Genomic DNA, 16,576 nt, shown 5'->3' with positions numbered 1-16,576 from the left:
TAAGAGCGATGTCTTGTCCAGATGTACATTGTGTGTAAATGCATGTGTTGCCATGAGCTGAAAAAAAACAAACTGCCATTGAGTGAAGCTGTCCTACATAAGTAGTTTCCATGGTAACCCCACGACCAGCGAGGAGGACTGCACTCCGGCTGAAATAACAATAATCTGTATGACTTACCATCAGTCAGTGTGAGCCTCTGGACACATGAACAGCGTAAGGAGGAACATTTTCATCCATACATATAAAAAAAATAGTTCTTGTAGCATTTAGAAAATAAAGATTTAGTTGATTTCGACGACTGAGAGAAGCTTATAAGAAATGGGCTTCTCTCTGTCACTGAACATCTTTAGTATTCAGTTCAAGATGGCGCACACGCAGCGTGACTTGAATGAGCGCCGACCGTCTGACCAGCAGAATGGGCTGCAGCCCTGGTTGTGTGCACACCTATTGTTTGGTTCCTCCACCACCACAAACAAGGGAACAAATTCCACTGGAGCAACCAAGTCCTACTGTTTGTCTTCTTGTCCTATGATTTCCTTTTTAAATTCCCTCCTTCCTCCTCCTCTTCATCCCTTCTTCATGCCTCCTGCAGGGCGATCAAAGCATTCCAGGAGGTGCTGTACATAGACCCAGGGTTTTCCCGGGCCAAGGAGATCCACCTTCGGCTGGGTCTCATGTTCAAAGTCAACACAGACTACGAGTCAAGTCTAAAGGTTGGTTAAAATCTTGAACATTCATTGTCTAAATGTTGCGGTATCCCAAGGGGGCTTCAGAATAAAAGCTCTGCCTTCCTGTGTGGCAGCGAGTGGAGCTGAGCAGAGAAGGAATGTACTCCCATTGTGATGATGACCCAGAATTAAGCTTATTACTGATTTCTACCCATTTTCTCTGGCAGCATTTTCAGCTGGCTTTGATTGACTCCAACCCCTGCACTTTGTCCAAAGCTGAAAGTAAGAACCTACCTTTGTTTTGTATGTGTATATTTATGACTTAGACTTTTAATAAAATATGTAGAAAAATATGATTAGTATGTTTTTTTTGCAATACATATACATTACCTTATTTATTGTGATATTTCTTTGATGGTACGTACGAAAGATGTCAGTTTTATATCAAGCTACGAATCTGATGATGATCATTGTGACTATTGGCCTTCTGCCACTGACACACTGCTGGATGTGAGTGAGCTAGTGGTCAGAGGTGATCTGTTTGTTATCACTATCGTAGATGTGGCGCGTTGTTTCCAGTTTTTCTGCTTTTCCCCTCCGCAAGCTCAACACCATTGTACTTAAGTGCAGCTGCGATATTCAACGTCGATGCCGCAACAGTGGCGTTCGCACACCGGAGCCTGGAATTTTAATTCCACTGGAAAGATTTTGGGGAGAAATATGGCTCTGCTAGGAGCAGGACTGTTTGATGGAGACACAAGGCAACAAGCGCTGCACGGCTCAACAATGACTCAACCTCGGAAAAAGCCAAAGCTACCGACCTTATTTTATTATGAGTGTGTAAAAGAACCTTTTTAGTTCATTTTTAAACCGTGGCAGAACTAATTATACTATGTCGGGCGGCTACAGTCTGAGTAATTAATAGAAAACACTGATGACATGGTAGATCCCTTTGCCTACAGGGAAAGGATGGGAATGGAGAACGTTGGGCATTTGCTTTTTTTTTACTTTTCTTCTGCTTTTAATTGAATTCAACCACATTCTTGCACAAATTTAATATTGACCTGGTGGATCCCATCGGGGCTGTGTGCTCTCACCACATTTATTGGTGTTGTACACAAATGAGCAGCAGATTAATCATTTATCCAAATGACTGTGCGATCGTGAGTCTTCTACAAGTTGTGAAGAAAGATCGTGGTCCAGTCCTTGATGAATTTGTAAACCGGTGGCACCAGACTTTCCTTTTAAATAAATGTGGCCGAAGTTGAAAGAAATGTTCATTGAAGTAGTTGTCATTGACGGGAAGGGTGTAATTTAATGCGGAAACAAAGGCGGCTGCTATTTTTAATGTTTTATTGAGTGTTTACGGTCTTTTTCTATGATTTGTGGGTTTGAACGTTTCCTTCTTATAAGAGGGAACAAGTTTGGGCAAAGTCATGTTGTAAGATAACTGCTGTTGTCCTGAGTGACCTTCAAAGGACCGTTATAAAGCATTGTTTACATGTGTAGTTGCATCAGGTTGGAGGTTGAGTCTCCACACAGGTAGATATATATACAGATTGTCAACGCTAACGGTTTCTGAGACAATCTTTAATTCGCTGATGATTCATGGCGACAGTGTCGGAGATATGGATCTTGCGCTGTTTGTATTATTTTGACTTCTGTGTTTATCTATTTTAATCATGTCTTTAATCTTGGAACTGTATGCCGGAAAAAAAAAACATAATAAAATAATGTTGCCTGAGATTATGTCCAGCTGCCGCGGTTCAGTCTGGTATCATTTGATCTGCCGCCGCCTTCTCATCTCTCCCGCCACGGTACCTGTTACCTTGGCGACAGCAATATCCTTTTTTTTTTTTTTGCCCAGCCTCTTGCTGTTTGCCTTTGCCTCACTGGCCCCCCCCCCTCCTCATTCCTGTTCTCTCTAACACATACACACACACACGCACACACGCACACACACTTAGGAAGGGCAGCCCCTGTCTTTCTTCTCCCCCTCTCTCTCCCTCCTCACCCTTTTTCTCTCTCTCTCTCTCTCTCTCTCTCTCTCTCTCTCTCTCTCTCTCTCTCTCTCTCTCTCTCTCTCTCTCTCTCTCTCTCTCTCTCTCTCTCTCTCTCTCTCTCTCTCTCTCTCTCTCTCTCTCTCTCTCTCTCTCTCTCTCTCACTCTCTCTCCATCTGCTGAGAGTCACTCAAGCAGCTTAGATCAGACACTGCAGCGCACCAGACAAAGGAAGGTGCTGCCAGGAGCACAGCTACCTCTATCTGGTCTGTTACACTTAACGTGGACAGGGAGACCTCAGATTTCCGACGCCTATTTACTAAAGAGGCAGCATTACTTTACAAAGACTTGGGATGGGGGAAACCTTTATTCGTGAAAGCTGAAATACCTTAACTAACATGTTTCCACTTCTTGTCTTTCACAGTCCAGTTCCACATTGCTCATTTGTATGAGATTCAGGTAAGTTCTTGCTTGTTTCTTTAACCTTCCCTCAGTTGCATTTGCTCCAAGGACACAAGTCAATGGTTTTATTTCTGTCACTTGTGAGTGTGAAGTGCTGCCTGCTGATTTATTGTCCAGTGCCGAGCTTGTGCCTCGTAACCCAACCAGCACTCTTAAATCACAGGGTCCCCGGATTCTGGGGATAGCCTTGTTTTTATATGTGTCTCGAACCTGGTGGGGACAAACTGAGGAGGGAGCGGGGTGCTTGCATGAGTGGGTGGTGTGCGGGGGGGGGGGATAGGAGATTACTCTCAGCCGATCCACGGGGTTGCCACGGAAACAAGAAAGTCTGTCTCCCCCCCACTCTTTTGTATGCTGGTGGTCGCTCTCGCTTTATTTCGGTTTCAGTGGAGAGGTACAGTAGCGCTCAGCAGCCTTGGGAGTAGCGGCGCTTCACGACTCGCGCTTGTTGTTTTCAAGAAAAAAAATCAAAACACTGCACTGGAAGTCTCAGGCTTACAGAGCTACCGAGCAGCAGATATTTAAACGCTAAACTACATCGTTGGGATGGCCTGAATATGAATTGTTGATGGTATAAACAACTTTAACCCTTTTCTAATTTGTGTTTTCTCCCCTCTGTCCCCCCCTTTCTGCTAAACCTACTCCTTTTCCTTTTAACATCCCCTCTTCCATCCATCTCTATTCTCCCACGTCCAGAAGAGATACCGGCCCGCAAAGGAGGCCTACGAGAGCCTCCTGCAAACGGAGGATCTTCCTGCACAGGTGAAGGCCACTACCCTGCAGCAGCTTGGTAAGTTTGCGGTAGCTCGGCAAACACAATTGCTCGGTGTTCATTTGAAAAACAGCCTTTATGCAGATCCTCTTGGGAAACTTTCTTCTTTCCTGTCAAGTTTGTTGGTGCATTGTGTTATTTTAATTTGTAGGTTCTTATTGCCGATTACACATTTTGGATTTAAGTCTTGAAAACTCCCCTTTGTCTTAAAGCGACTGCTTCATTTGACATTTCCTAGGCTGGATGCATCACACGGTGGAGCAGCTCGGGGAAAGGTCCACCAGGGACAGCTATGCCATCCAGTGTCTGCAGAAATCTCTGGAGGCCGACCCCAACTCTGGACAGTCCTGGTACTTCCTTGGCAGGTACGTCGCGAAAAACATGCGCGTTAATATTCAAACTTCTTCGTCATTTATCTGACAGCAATAGAAAAAGAAAGAGCTTTCTTTAGTATATTATAGACACCACCCTCACCGCCCGTGTCTCCTGCAGGTGCTACTCTAGTATTGGGAAGGTCCAGGACGCCTTCATCTCCTATAGGCAATCCATAGACAAAACCGAGGCCAGTGCCGACACCTGGTGCTCTATAGGGTAAGCATCATTTAGGCTGGACTCGGGCCCTGTCGTCAACTCAATGGATATTTTGAAATGCCCTAAATCCTCACATTTTTCTTTTCAATCTGTCCATTCAACCTACCTCCAATCTCCCAATTTCTCCTGTTTCAATCTTTTTCCCATTGCTCCTCGTCCTGATTGCCCCCCCACCCCCACCCTCACCCTTCTCTTACATTTCCCTTCCACACCCTCCCCCCCACTCCTTAGGGTGTTGTACCAGCAGCAGAACCAGCCCATGGACGCCCTCCAGGCCTACATCTGCGCCGTGCAGCTGGACCACAGCCACGCCGCCGCCTGGATGGACCTGGGCACTCTGTACGAGTCCTGCAACCAGCCGCACGACGCCATCAAGTGCTACATCAACGCCACACGCAGCAAGGGCTGCACCAACACCACCGCGCTAACCCAACGCATCAAATGCCTGCAGGTGGGTGGAGAGAGGGATTTAGACCAGGAGGCGGCTGTTTGGATGCAGCTGCAGTCTGATAATCCCATGGATGAAGCTGAGATGCACTTGTCTACCAATAACAGAATTGTACAGATGGCAAAAGTTGGCTGAAATAGATGCAAAGTGACTTTGTTTTTAACCAAAATGGCTGTCGTCACTTTGCTCTGTACACAAACCGGGAGCGTAGATATCGTTAATTGAAAGTAGCGACGTTGTAATATGGCCTGAGGCAGTAAAACAGCCAAAACAGGTTTCTTATACTATTTTTTTTATAGTCACTTATTTTATGTGAAAGTGTCGAGAGATGAGCATCAGTGGTTTGTAACGCCGCTCCGCGCTAACTGAAGCACTCTGTCGTATCATTCATTTTAACTGCTGCTGGCTGAAAGTGAAAAAAAACAACCTTGATCACTTCGGGACATCCATTATTCTTCTCCCCCTAAATCCCCTCGCGATTTCTTATGTAGTTTGTGTGGATGATAAGCAGCGATTGCCATAAAATGCAGATAGAAACGACAACTGACCACTGACTTAATAACACAACTGTCGTAAAACGTCACCTAAAGCAGGCGCTGGCTTCCTCCGCTTCCTTTCCTGAACCTTCCTAAACCCCGAAATCTCCACTTCCACCGGCGTAGGGAAGGAAAGAATGTCATTTCCACCATCGCACCCTCCTTCTCCTGTTCTTTGTTAACATCCCCCGTCAGGCCACAACTGGGCTGAGTGAGTCCACATCTTATTGAATCATCCAGGGAGCTGAAATCAAATTGATTTCATGGCTCAAAATCCAGGAGGTGTCTGGTGGCATTTCTATATTTTTTCCCCCTGGGCTTTATTATCTCACATCCTTAACTGTCAAGTCTTGTGTTGCCCTCTTGGGGAATAATAGTGGTAATTTATTTATCCGATTAACCACCCGGGGTTCAAATAATCCCCATACCTCATGTGTTAATTTATTCATCTCTATTTTTGTCAAAACTATGTCATTTTTCCTTTACATATGCATGAAGGAATGTTGCATCTCCACCAGTTATTAGGTTTAAACAAGCTGGTGGCATTAAGACAAGCTCACCTGCTTGTTTTAATGGACCTCTTACTGTGTTTGGTATCTTACCTGTTGCTGAATGTCATCCAGGTTAGCAATACCACCTTGTGTGGTGGATGCTGTACATGACGCAGCCATGCCAGGGCACAAGTTAACACATCGCAGCCTCACTTGTGTTGTAACCTCTACCTTTTTACCATTGCTGATCATTTCCTTGTTTTGAGGTCATCGTTTCCTTTTTCCTTTATTTTTTTTTAAAGAAAAGCCTTGTGTTTTATTATTTTTTTTGTTTTTTCACGTCGTTCTCCATTCCCCTAGGCTCAGTTGAGTAACCCCCAGCTCAGTAGCCTACAGGGTAAAAGTAAAATGCTCCCTCTTATTGAGGAGGCATGGAGTCTGCCAATCCCAGCCGAGCTAACCTCCAGGCAGGGAGGCCTGAGCAGTGTACCACAGCAGGTGAGAGACCAGATAGAGCAAACCTACTCCTCCCCCCCTCCCTCACCCAACCCTTTCCTCTCCCATCCCTCCCTCCCTCCCTCCCTTTGACCGAGTGCACACTCGAGACACATAATCGTAATGTACACACAGACATACCTGCAGGTCAAACACGAGAGCATGCACTGTTGCACATACGCACGGGTAACACTTGAGCGCCACGCCACCTCCCACACATGTCTTAAGAACGTGCACAGAGAAAAACGACTCACAACCGCATTATGAACGCTGACGTCAACGTCACCGCTCAGTTTCTGTTTCAATTGGCGACCGCAATTCGTCCGTGGCAGCTTTAAGGCGTCCGTTTTTGAAACCCGGAGGCGTGTCCGGCCAAGTGTTATCCACCCCTGCAGCCCCCTCCCCCCTCCCCTCTCTTCTCCTCAGCGCACCAGTCACTCGGCTTCACCCATCACGCTCAAATAAAAACAAGATTTGAATAAACTCTGCTGGTTTCCCTCCCACCCCCACATTCAATTTCTCCTTCAATCAATCCTGCTTTTAATCCAGTGTGGTATTCGGGATTACACCCCCTGCAGTTCACGGACAAATCCCACTTTTTGGAAGCGGACTTGTTGAACCTGGGCCACACTGTTTTGCTCTTAATCGGCTTTGGGAGAAATTGCCTTTGTGACGAGATTAAAATGCGTTAATTCAAAGTCAAGTGGCCGTTTTTCTATTTCTCAGCAACGTTTTGGGCCCGTTTTCTTGTTTTTTTCTCTCGTGGCTTTTGACCCGTGCCCCGGTGTGATTGGTGAGGTCGTGCTGGCATAGCGTTCGCCCAGGCTTCCCACTGGCTCTGTCCCATCTTCCCCCCCTCCCCTCCCCCCTTCCTCTTCAGTAGTTGACCTTAGATGTCCCGCAGCTGCTCACAACGCCCCTCAGCAACGCCCCCTAGTGTCCCCCCATCACCACTTCATTCATCCACGCTCATCATACAGTAGATGCGAGTGGTTCTGTTGTGTCCAATGTGTGTGTGCGTGATCATTGTTGTGCTATTGACCCGTGGGCATTGGAATATGTGGACTTGTAGCAGCTTTGACTTGGTGAGAGTCAATTCACTGTGAGACCTATTCCAGTGTGAATGGAGTTGGGAAGTTAACAGATGGATGGATTTTCAATGGGTCAGATGTGACAGATGTGAAAATTTGACTTAATGTTTAAGAAAGCACCTGCCGATTATTGAATTTTTTTGTTTTTCAAATGCAGACATATTTTCCGACATTCTTGTTCCCAAATAGTGAAAATCCGAAACTTTTTGTGCAACTAAATTTCAGTCACATCTGGCTCATGGACTCCCTCCGAGGTCACGGTAAGGCTCTGCAGTGTGTGGAGCGCGTTGTAAATCCTTTGGTTTAAAAAAAACAAAAGTGGGAGTTTTGCTCAAACTGCTGCAACTCTCCTTCACGCTCTCTGAAAATGAAAAGCACCTGTGAAGAGTCGCTGTGACGGCTGCGAGCGCTGCGGGTGTTGATGAGAAGCGCTCGTGGTAAATTTCCACCAGCATTCCTCTTTAACAGGACCAATCCCCCGGGGCTGTCCCTGCCCTATGAGGCAACACCTTCAGATACGCAGGAATGTTTTGCTCCACATGTCCTGCTTGTTTGTTTATGCGCCAGCACACAATGACAATATCGCTCTCTCCTCTTTTTCTCTCTTCCTCTTTCTCCATCCCCTGCTTTTTTTTGCACCTCCTACCCCCTTTTGCCGCTTTACTCCTTGCTAAAAAACAATGCAATATTGCTTCCCCCCCTCCTCCCCCATCCTCCCTGCATCTTATTTTTTCATTAATTCCACACCTAATTTCCTTTTATCTCTAATCCATCCATCCTCCTGGTTTCTGTGGCCTTTATATCCTCCTTTTGTTTCCCATTTTGCCTGCGCCTCCACCACCCCTTTCCCTCCAGGCTTGTAAGCCCAATCACAGTGCAGAGGGAGGGGGCTCGGGTCAGTCTCTGCCCCCTCACCTGGGCACGCTGGGCCAAGTGGAGGACCAGTCCTGCCCAGCCAAGAGGAGGAGGGCCTCCAGCCCTTCGAAGGTAAATCTTGGCATCTTTAACTCTCATAATAAGCAAAGTTACACCCATGCATTTGAAAGCCTGTGTCCTCGATTCGACCTAAACTATCTTTTCCATCTCCAGGGTGAATTATGGGCCAGTAATCCAGCACAGCCAGTTCCCAACTGGTACCTCTCCCCACAGAAATTACAGGTTTGCAACTTAGTGTTTTTCTATTATTGTATTTAAAGTCGTCTTAGCCGAGGCCGCATCCATTTTCCACTCTCTCATGAGCTAATGTGAGGGGGTTTGTCCCCGTCTGTCCTTCAGGTGCTGGAACAGTTGCGGAGTAACAGCGCCAGCTTGAAGCCGCCGCAGCTTCAAATGTTGGAGCAGCTGGAGGCTCAGCTCTCCATGATGCAGCAGCACCAGCACCAGGTAAACAACCGACACACACGTCAGACTTGAGTCATAAACCAAATAACCCATACAAACTTAATTTTTTGCCATGTTCGTAGAAGACACTCACAAATGTATCTGTTTACTACGTAAAAACTGTAGATTTCGAGTAAAGAACAAGTAGGCATAAAGGTCAAATGCCTATAATAGGGAAATCGTAATGCCCTGGCACACATATCATGATTTCCAAAAGAGCTAAAGACTCACTGGATTGTTAGAATAATTACAGTCACTAATTCTGAGGAATATAAACACTGACAATCCTTTTAGGATGTGAGTCAGTCATGTGTGGGCACGTAATGTGTAAATAAAAAAGTTCAGACGATGATCTGTGACTCAATTAAAGGTGTGTTCGTCTGATCCGAGCTCTCCCTTCAGGTTCATCAGACAGTTTTACTCAAACATAATAAGTAAAGCTGTGTTCTCTTTTGCAGATGAGACAGAACGCCTCAGGAGGTCCGGTGCGTCCCTCTCTCCCCAACGGCCCCACCTCCAACTCCCTCCCCTCCCCCAACCCCAGCCTCCGGCCCCACCTGGGACCCAACCGGCCCCTGTGCCCGCCGCAGCTGCTGGCCAACGGACCCATGGGCCCCGGGACGCAAGGACCGTTGGACTCCCTCGCCGTGGGCGACAACAGAAAGAGTAGTAGTAATAATCAGCCAGGGCCGATGGACACGGGGCCCAACGGAGACGTGCCTTACCTGCAACCTGCCGGCAGCGGCGACCCAACACTGCTACCTCACACCTGCACAAGCACGCAAACACAGGACGCCGCGCCACACCAGGCCCTGCACCTAAACACCTCTCAGGTGAGACACGCCTCCACATCCTCAATCTCTGACGCAGACTATGCCCGTAACAGATTTAAAATTAGAAACGGAGCAAAGGGTGGAGTCCACAACTCGTACGTTATGCTCCTGGTTATAATAGTCAGTAGGTGTAAACCTGCCAAATTATTGTCAATATGTTTGCAGCTTTATTAACGACACATTGCCCCAGCTCTATGTTTTACTGCTAGTCTGAACAGTTGCTGTCTTCTTCCTGCAGGGGCTTCAGAGAGGGTCTATTCCACATGCGATGGGCTCCAACAGTGACGGGGCCCCCTCTCACTCGCAGACCCCCAACTCCACTGCCCCTGTGCACCCCAACAATCAGGTTGGACATTCCACTAACGCCCCATCGCCACGGCACCCGCCTCACAACCACCTCCCATCCCCTCCCTCCCTCCCGCACTCCTCTACCTCAGGTGGAGCAGCACCCGGTGCGTCCGCTACCAAAGATAGCAACACCACAGCCGCCCTCGCCATCGCAACCGCGTCCCTCGGCAACGGGGGCGCAGAGGGCAAGACGCCATCGCCGCTGCCGTCGGCTGATGGCAAAAAGGCACAGGCAGACGGCCTCGCCAATCATGTCCACTCGGGGGATGGCGGCAAGGGGGCAGAAGGTGGCGAGAAGCCGAGCCTTAGCGCAGACAATCTTAGACTTTCTGCCCTGCTGGCGGGGGGGAAGGGACCTGATGGGGGCGAGGGATCGTCAGAAGGGACTGTATCCGCCCCATCCGCCACGCCCGACCCCCACAAGAAGGTCAACAACATCCACCCGGCTGTCCTGCCCTCCACCCCCCACGCTCAGGGCAGCTCGGCCGCCTCCTCGCCCATCTCCGCCATGTCCACAGCCACGCCCTCGCCCAAATCCTCAGAACACACCCAAACTGGCGTCCACAGTCCTGCCACCGCCACCACCGCCACCACCACCACCACCACCACATCTGCTGCACCGGCCGTGAATGGTAACGGCAAAGGGGGAATCTCCGAGGACTCCCAGAGCCCGCAGAAGGCCGAGCCGCCTGCCGTCACGGGTCTTAAAGCTACGCCCCCTCATGGACACAGCTCGTCGTCGTCGTCTTCAGTCTCCATCTACCCCAGCTCCACAGACGTGCTGAAGGCCTGCAGGTGAGACTGCGCCGCCTCTTTACTGTTTAGCTTCCTGCAGATGCTCTCTCATGAATATGCTGTTGTGTTGAATCCAGAGGAAAACATTGATTTGATACTGGTCGTCATCATTAGTAATGGGTGCATGGATCCGTTCTTATTATCATGAAGCCTCACAACATTTGAAGACAGTAAATTAAAGTTCCCATAAATGCAAAAAGAGAATGCAGCCTTGTTTGATGTGTTTCTTCCATGTTTTCCAAAATGATTTGGACATGAAGTCGAGTGTGGCACCGACTTGTATTTACAGTCGGTGCAAATGAGGACATGTGCTTCTCTTTTCCTTTTGAAGAGATCTCCTCCCAGTGGATTAGTGGTGTAACTGCAGGAACGGTGGAAAAAATATTATGTAACAGTAAACAACACTGAAGGCGACTGGACAGTCCTGTTGCCATGCAGATATTATTCCCAACACATTTGAATGGTTTCAGTTCCGTTTGTTTGCAGTTTAACATTTGATTAGTTTCACGTGACATTTACACTCTGCAGGATTAAATACATGAGTTGAGTCGAGTCTAATTATTTTACGGATTTAGTGTTTTCCTGCCACGTCTGAAAACCTCCTCTCTGTGCAGAAACCTGGGGAAGAACGGTCTGTCCAACAGCAGCATCCTCCTCGACAAGTGCCCCCCGCCCCGACTGCCCCCTCCGCCCTCGCCAGTCCTGCCCAAAGACAAGCTCAACCCCCCCACACCCAGCATCTATGTGAGTAGGACCCAGGGGACGGACCAAAATTGGTCTTAAGATGCATGTAGGCTGTATGTATGTTAACTGTCTGTTTTCTGCCCGACCAGCTGGAGAACAAGAGGGATGCTTTCTTCCCCCCTCTGCACCAGTTCTGCACAAACCCCTCCAACCCCGTCACTGTCATCAGAGGACTGGCTGGAGCTCTCAAACTGGGTAAATTCACTGATTTTAATATGAAGCCCTAAATAAACTTCATATTTCGTGATTTAAATTATCTTAATAAAGTCGTCTCTGCCATTTCCCTGCAGACCTGGGGCTGTTCTCCACAAAGACGCTGGTGGAGGCCAACCCCGAGCACCTGGTGGAGGTCTGGACTCAGCTCTCGCAGCCCGCCGACGAGAACTGGGACCCGGCCGGCACAAAGAAAATGTGGCGCTGCGAAAGCGCCCGCGCCCACACCACTATCGCCAAATACGCCCAGTATCAGGCTGCTTCCTTCCAGGAATCCCTGCGGGTGAGTTTCGCTTTCAACTACGCCCCCTGGAGTTCACTTAAAAGAAACATATTTAGAGTCAGCTCAGAGAGACCGACGGAAATCTGATGAAACTCTTCCTGTTTGTTTTCAGGAGGAGAATGAGAAGAAGGCACTGAAAGAGCCCTCGGACGCGGAGCCAGCATCAGCAGAGAGGTACGTCACGTTTTGTTTTCTCCTTTCGAAAGCCCCAGACTTTTAAATGTTTTATTTGCGCCAGTATTTACTTTGGTTTGGTTTGGCTGAATTGCTCGCGGAATGGTTTTAAAAGCAAGACAATATCCAGCATGTGAGCCTCCACCCTAGTAATTACAGTTCAGACGCTATGTCATAATGTTTGGCACCTTTTCGCTCAACAGCTTCTGCTACGTCCCCCTTTTCTTGAGGCTGACCAGACTAAACTGTGGCTAATTTTATATTCCTGTGTATCAACAGTGTTGCACGCAAAAGAAGAGGACCCTTAAAGCACATCAAGTTCGGAACCAACATCGATGTGTCGGACGAAAGGAAGTGAGTGTGAATTTCCTCCTGCTCTTCACACTGATTATTTTACGATTAAAAGCCTGAATTCACAATCTCCTCATCTTCGTCCTCTCCCAGGTGGAAGCAGCAGCTCCAGGAGCTCAGTAAACTCCCGGCCTTCGCTCGGGTGGTATCCGCCGGGAACCTGCTGAGCCACGTGGGTCACACCATCCTGGGCATGAACACGGTTCAGCTCTACATGAAGGTCCCCGGGAGCAGGATAGCAGGTCAGTGCTTATCTCTTCGGAGGGTTATTGCTTCAGTCAGATTTGATGTGCAGGTTCACTCAGTGAGGATTTCCCTGTTTGTCCCTCCAGGTCACCAGGAGCACAACAACTTCTGTGCCGTCAACATCAACATCGGACCCGGAGACTGTGAGTGGTTCGCTGTGCCCGAGCCTTACTGGGGAGTGATGAGCAACTTCTGTGAAAAGTAAGATGATCTTCTCTCCTTTCTTTCTCCTTTCTCCTCTTTCTTTCATGCATCCATCACAATTCTCTCTCTCCCCCTCACCTGCAGGAACAACATCAACTTCCTGATGGGCTCGTGGTGGCCCAACCTGGAGGACCTGTACGAGGCCGACGTGCCCGTGTACCGGTTCATCCAGCGGCCGGGCGACCTGGTGTGGCTCAACACAGGCACCGTGCACTGGGTTCAGGCCATCGGCTGGTGCAACAACATCGCGTGGAACGTGGGCCCTCTCACGGGTACGCGCAATGAATCATGGGATATCGGTTAATGCTGCAGATACAGGACACACGTAGACAATCTTTTAGGATTTTAAGACTAGAGAAGGAACATCTGGTAATGCATCAACCAGGAGTTATCACTCATGTTGTGACCTTCCCTGTGGTATTTAGCTAATTATTTGCCACTGTTTTTCAAAAGTTGCCATATGAATCGGTGCGTCCCAGCTACTGGTGGTAACTTTCTCTGCGTTTTCAGCTCACCAGTACAAGCTGGCGGTGGAGCGATACGAGTGGAACAAGCTCCAGAGCGTCAAGTCGATGGTTCCCATGGTGCACCTCTCCTGGAACATGGCTCGCAACATCAAAGTGTCCGACCACAAGCTGTTTGAGATGATCAAGTGAGTCACAGGATCCGTCACATTTAGCACTTTTGCTATAGTTTAGAACTCTACGGTCTTTTTCTAACCACGCGTCTCTGTGTGTTCTCGCGGCAGGTACTGCTTGCTGCGGACGCTGAAGCAGTGCCAGAGCGTGAAGGAAGCCTTGGTGACGACGGGCAAGGAGACCGTCCTGAAGTCGAGGACCAGGGACGAACCGGCTCACTACTGCACCATCTGCGAGGTCAGTGGAGTGTGGATTTTTTTTTTTTTAACACAATGACCGTTTGCTTGCTTCAGTAACATTGCACCGAGGGCCGGCTTCATTTTGCTAATGGTTTTAGATTTGAGTGCAGGGCTCTCAGCTGTCGAGCAGAAACGTCTCCGTTTAACATCTGCTGTTATTGTGTCGTAGCAATCGTTCCATTACTCACTGTCTGTGCAGCAGCTCCAGGATCTGTCTGTGCATGACATCATCCTGTGCAGTCCGTGCCTGCTGTTCATCCTCACGCAAACTTCTCAGGCAAAAGGAACGATGCAGCGTGTGTGTTTCACTAAATGAAGCGTGTGCATTCTTTGCAGGTGGAGGTGTTCGACCTGCTGTTTGTGCGCCGCGAGCTCCTCTCCAAGAAGCAGCACGTGGTCCACTGCCAGGACTGCGCCAGGAAGGGCAGCGCGACACTGGACGACTTTGTGGTGCTGGAGATGCACAGGATGGACGACCTGATGCAGGTCTACGACCAGTTCACATTAGTAAGTCGCTCGGCAGAGTGAAGGAGAGCTGGACTTCTCTCAGAGTACGGGAAGGAGAACAGAGCTTTCTGAACTTGTCCAACTTTGACAGCACAAACTTTTACCAGTGCTCGTGGTCTTTTCATTTCAGTCCCATTCATGTTATCTTAGAGGTGGAAATTGAAGCCCGACCAATATGTCTGTGAATATGAGCTTTTCACCTATTTGACAGAACACTGATGTGCATTCATGTTTACATTTTATGTGAAAAAAATATATTTTCTTATTCCAGGTTCTATATATATTTGGTTTCATTTGTGTTTTCTGTTGACTCGTAGTTATTTGATACAAAGTTTATGGTTAAACTGGAAACTATCAAACCTTCTGAGGAATCATTGCCAACTTTTTATAATATATTTATTTTGGCTGAAATATCTGCATCAATCAATTTTCTTTTACTCCCTCATATCTCATCGCTCCCATAATCCATATTGGTCGGACTCTATTGGCATTTAATGGCACATGGTTTCCTATATATGCTTTTAGCTTACGCCCCAAACAAAGAGTCAGGGATGTTTATATATAATAAAAAGTTTGTTGAGTGGTTAATATTCAATTTAAGTACAATAAATACTTTAAAGAAAGGTGTTAGGTGCTTTATTGATTATCAAGTAGCCAGTGACAGTAGTTTTTTATACATATAAAGCCAAATATATTTGCAGTGCAACTTCAACATGGTAAATGACATAGGTCTTATTTTGTGTCTGTGGTACTTGACCTGTTGACCCCAGAGGCCTGTGATGCATTCAATGACTAATTCTCGTGTCATTTTCCCGCCCAGGCCCCTCCTCTTCATTCATCTTCATCTTGACATTAGGCGACGCCTCTTTCTTCTTCTGCTGCGGAGCCGCGACGCCCATGCACAGGAACTTGTGTTCAATAAATAAACGAATAAAAAAAACAAAAAAATGGAACAAAACAAACATCTTCATACACGGACCATTTCTGATATTCAGGAAAGCCAAGGCCGTCTGCCCCACGCCCCCCCCGCCCTCTCCACCGCCCTTCCCATATGGCTGGTCTCCATAGCGACGGCTGGAGGCTGAGTGTGTCTGTCTATGCAACCTGTTTTTCGAAGTGCTGGGGCCCGGCCCTTCCAGAGGGGGGCGCCGCCGAGCTCGCTAAACAGGACTTGTCTCCCCCTCCCCGCCTGCCCCCTCTAATGACAATGGTTCTGCCCTGTTTTACTGGAGGACTTAATCAAAAACGGTTGGGAACAGTGGGGGGGTCGGGATTCTTTAAGGCGTGATAAAAATATTTTGTAGATACTTGTTCACTGACACAACTGGCAACACCACCCATAAAAGACTACTGACTTGACAACCTTTCTCCCTCCTTCTCTTTCTCTCTTTTTCCATTCTGGTAACAGGATGAAATGTTGGATTTTATTTATAGATTTCCCCCGAATTCTCTTTGTTTCTTCCCTCCTAAGGAGCACTAGCCGAACTGGTCTTTTTCTATGGTATAGATGGTAATTCAGAGACTCTTTGGACAGCAAAATCTCCCCCAAAAAATGTGTAATGTGAAGAGTTTAGGTGATTTCTCTCTTTTCTTTCTTTCTTCCTTTTTTAAGTTTTTTTTTATACAGCTTTTATGTTTTATCTCTGTCTCGTTCTTTTCAAGACTACGTTTTGTTTGTTTCTTAGGTAAAAAAAAAGGAAATAATTAGAAAAAAAAACTTACTAGCCAAGTCACAAAGAAAATGGGTTGCACATAGACTTATGGAATAAAGTTTAATTTGTGATTTTTGTTTTGTTGTTTCTAATCTTGATGTAAATTTACACTATTTATAAATACATATTTATTGCTTGGAAAAAAAAATTGTCGATGGAATGCTGTTATTTTTTCCCAGAGTACCTGCCATTAAATTTGAAGGAGTTTTGTCATTTTAACACGACTCCTCTTACATTTTCTATATATAAATAAAATTGCTTAGCAAGCATTGTACAGAAACGGACATTTAAAATTGTTTTATTGTTTTAAGAATGTTTTATGATGAGTCAATAAACACAAAGTTGTCAAATTA

General features: G+C 47.3%; 1 protein-coding gene across 2 annotated transcripts in view; it reads left to right on the top strand.

Annotated features, from left to right (window-relative positions):
• LOC133933250 (lysine-specific demethylase 6A-like) overlaps window positions 1-16,576 on the top strand; it is a 24,657-nt gene extending 8,081 nt beyond the window's left edge. The window contains exons 6-30 of one of the 2 annotated variants that reach the window (XM_062380211.1): window positions 594-714; window positions 897-951; window positions 3,095-3,129; window positions 3,829-3,922; window positions 4,143-4,269; window positions 4,397-4,495; window positions 4,727-4,946; window positions 6,331-6,468; window positions 8,412-8,543; window positions 8,646-8,714; window positions 8,832-8,939; window positions 9,395-9,769; window positions 10,008-10,912; window positions 11,527-11,656; window positions 11,746-11,851; window positions 11,947-12,152; window positions 12,265-12,326; window positions 12,606-12,680; window positions 12,771-12,919; window positions 13,010-13,124; window positions 13,212-13,399; window positions 13,638-13,779; window positions 13,876-14,002; window positions 14,341-14,511; window positions 15,332-16,576. In XM_062380211.1, the coding sequence (XP_062236195.1) occupies window positions 594-714; window positions 897-951; window positions 3,095-3,129; window positions 3,829-3,922; window positions 4,143-4,269; window positions 4,397-4,495; window positions 4,727-4,946; window positions 6,331-6,468; window positions 8,412-8,543; window positions 8,646-8,714; window positions 8,832-8,939; window positions 9,395-9,769; window positions 10,008-10,912; window positions 11,527-11,656; window positions 11,746-11,851; window positions 11,947-12,152; window positions 12,265-12,326; window positions 12,606-12,680; window positions 12,771-12,919; window positions 13,010-13,124; window positions 13,212-13,399; window positions 13,638-13,779; window positions 13,876-14,002; window positions 14,341-14,511; window positions 15,332-15,361 (3,979 nt within the window). In that variant the 3' untranslated portion in view covers window positions 15,362-16,576. The remainder of the gene's footprint in view (window positions 1-593; window positions 715-896; window positions 952-3,094; window positions 3,130-3,828; window positions 3,923-4,142; window positions 4,270-4,396; window positions 4,496-4,726; window positions 4,947-6,330; window positions 6,469-8,411; window positions 8,544-8,645; window positions 8,715-8,831; window positions 8,940-9,394; window positions 9,770-10,007; window positions 10,913-11,526; window positions 11,657-11,745; window positions 11,852-11,946; window positions 12,153-12,264; window positions 12,327-12,605; window positions 12,681-12,770; window positions 12,920-13,009; window positions 13,125-13,211; window positions 13,400-13,637; window positions 13,780-13,875; window positions 14,003-14,340; window positions 14,512-15,331) is intronic. The other variant, XM_062380212.1, reaches the window with a different exon arrangement.

Source organism: Platichthys flesus, chromosome 22 (assembly GCF_949316205.1).
Source record: "Platichthys flesus chromosome 22, fPlaFle2.1, whole genome shotgun sequence".
Lineage (NCBI taxonomy): Eukaryota > Metazoa > Chordata > Actinopteri > Pleuronectiformes > Pleuronectidae > Platichthys > Platichthys flesus.
The sequence above is the reverse complement of the archived record's forward strand: the minus strand, read 5'-3'. Positions and strand labels throughout refer to the sequence as shown.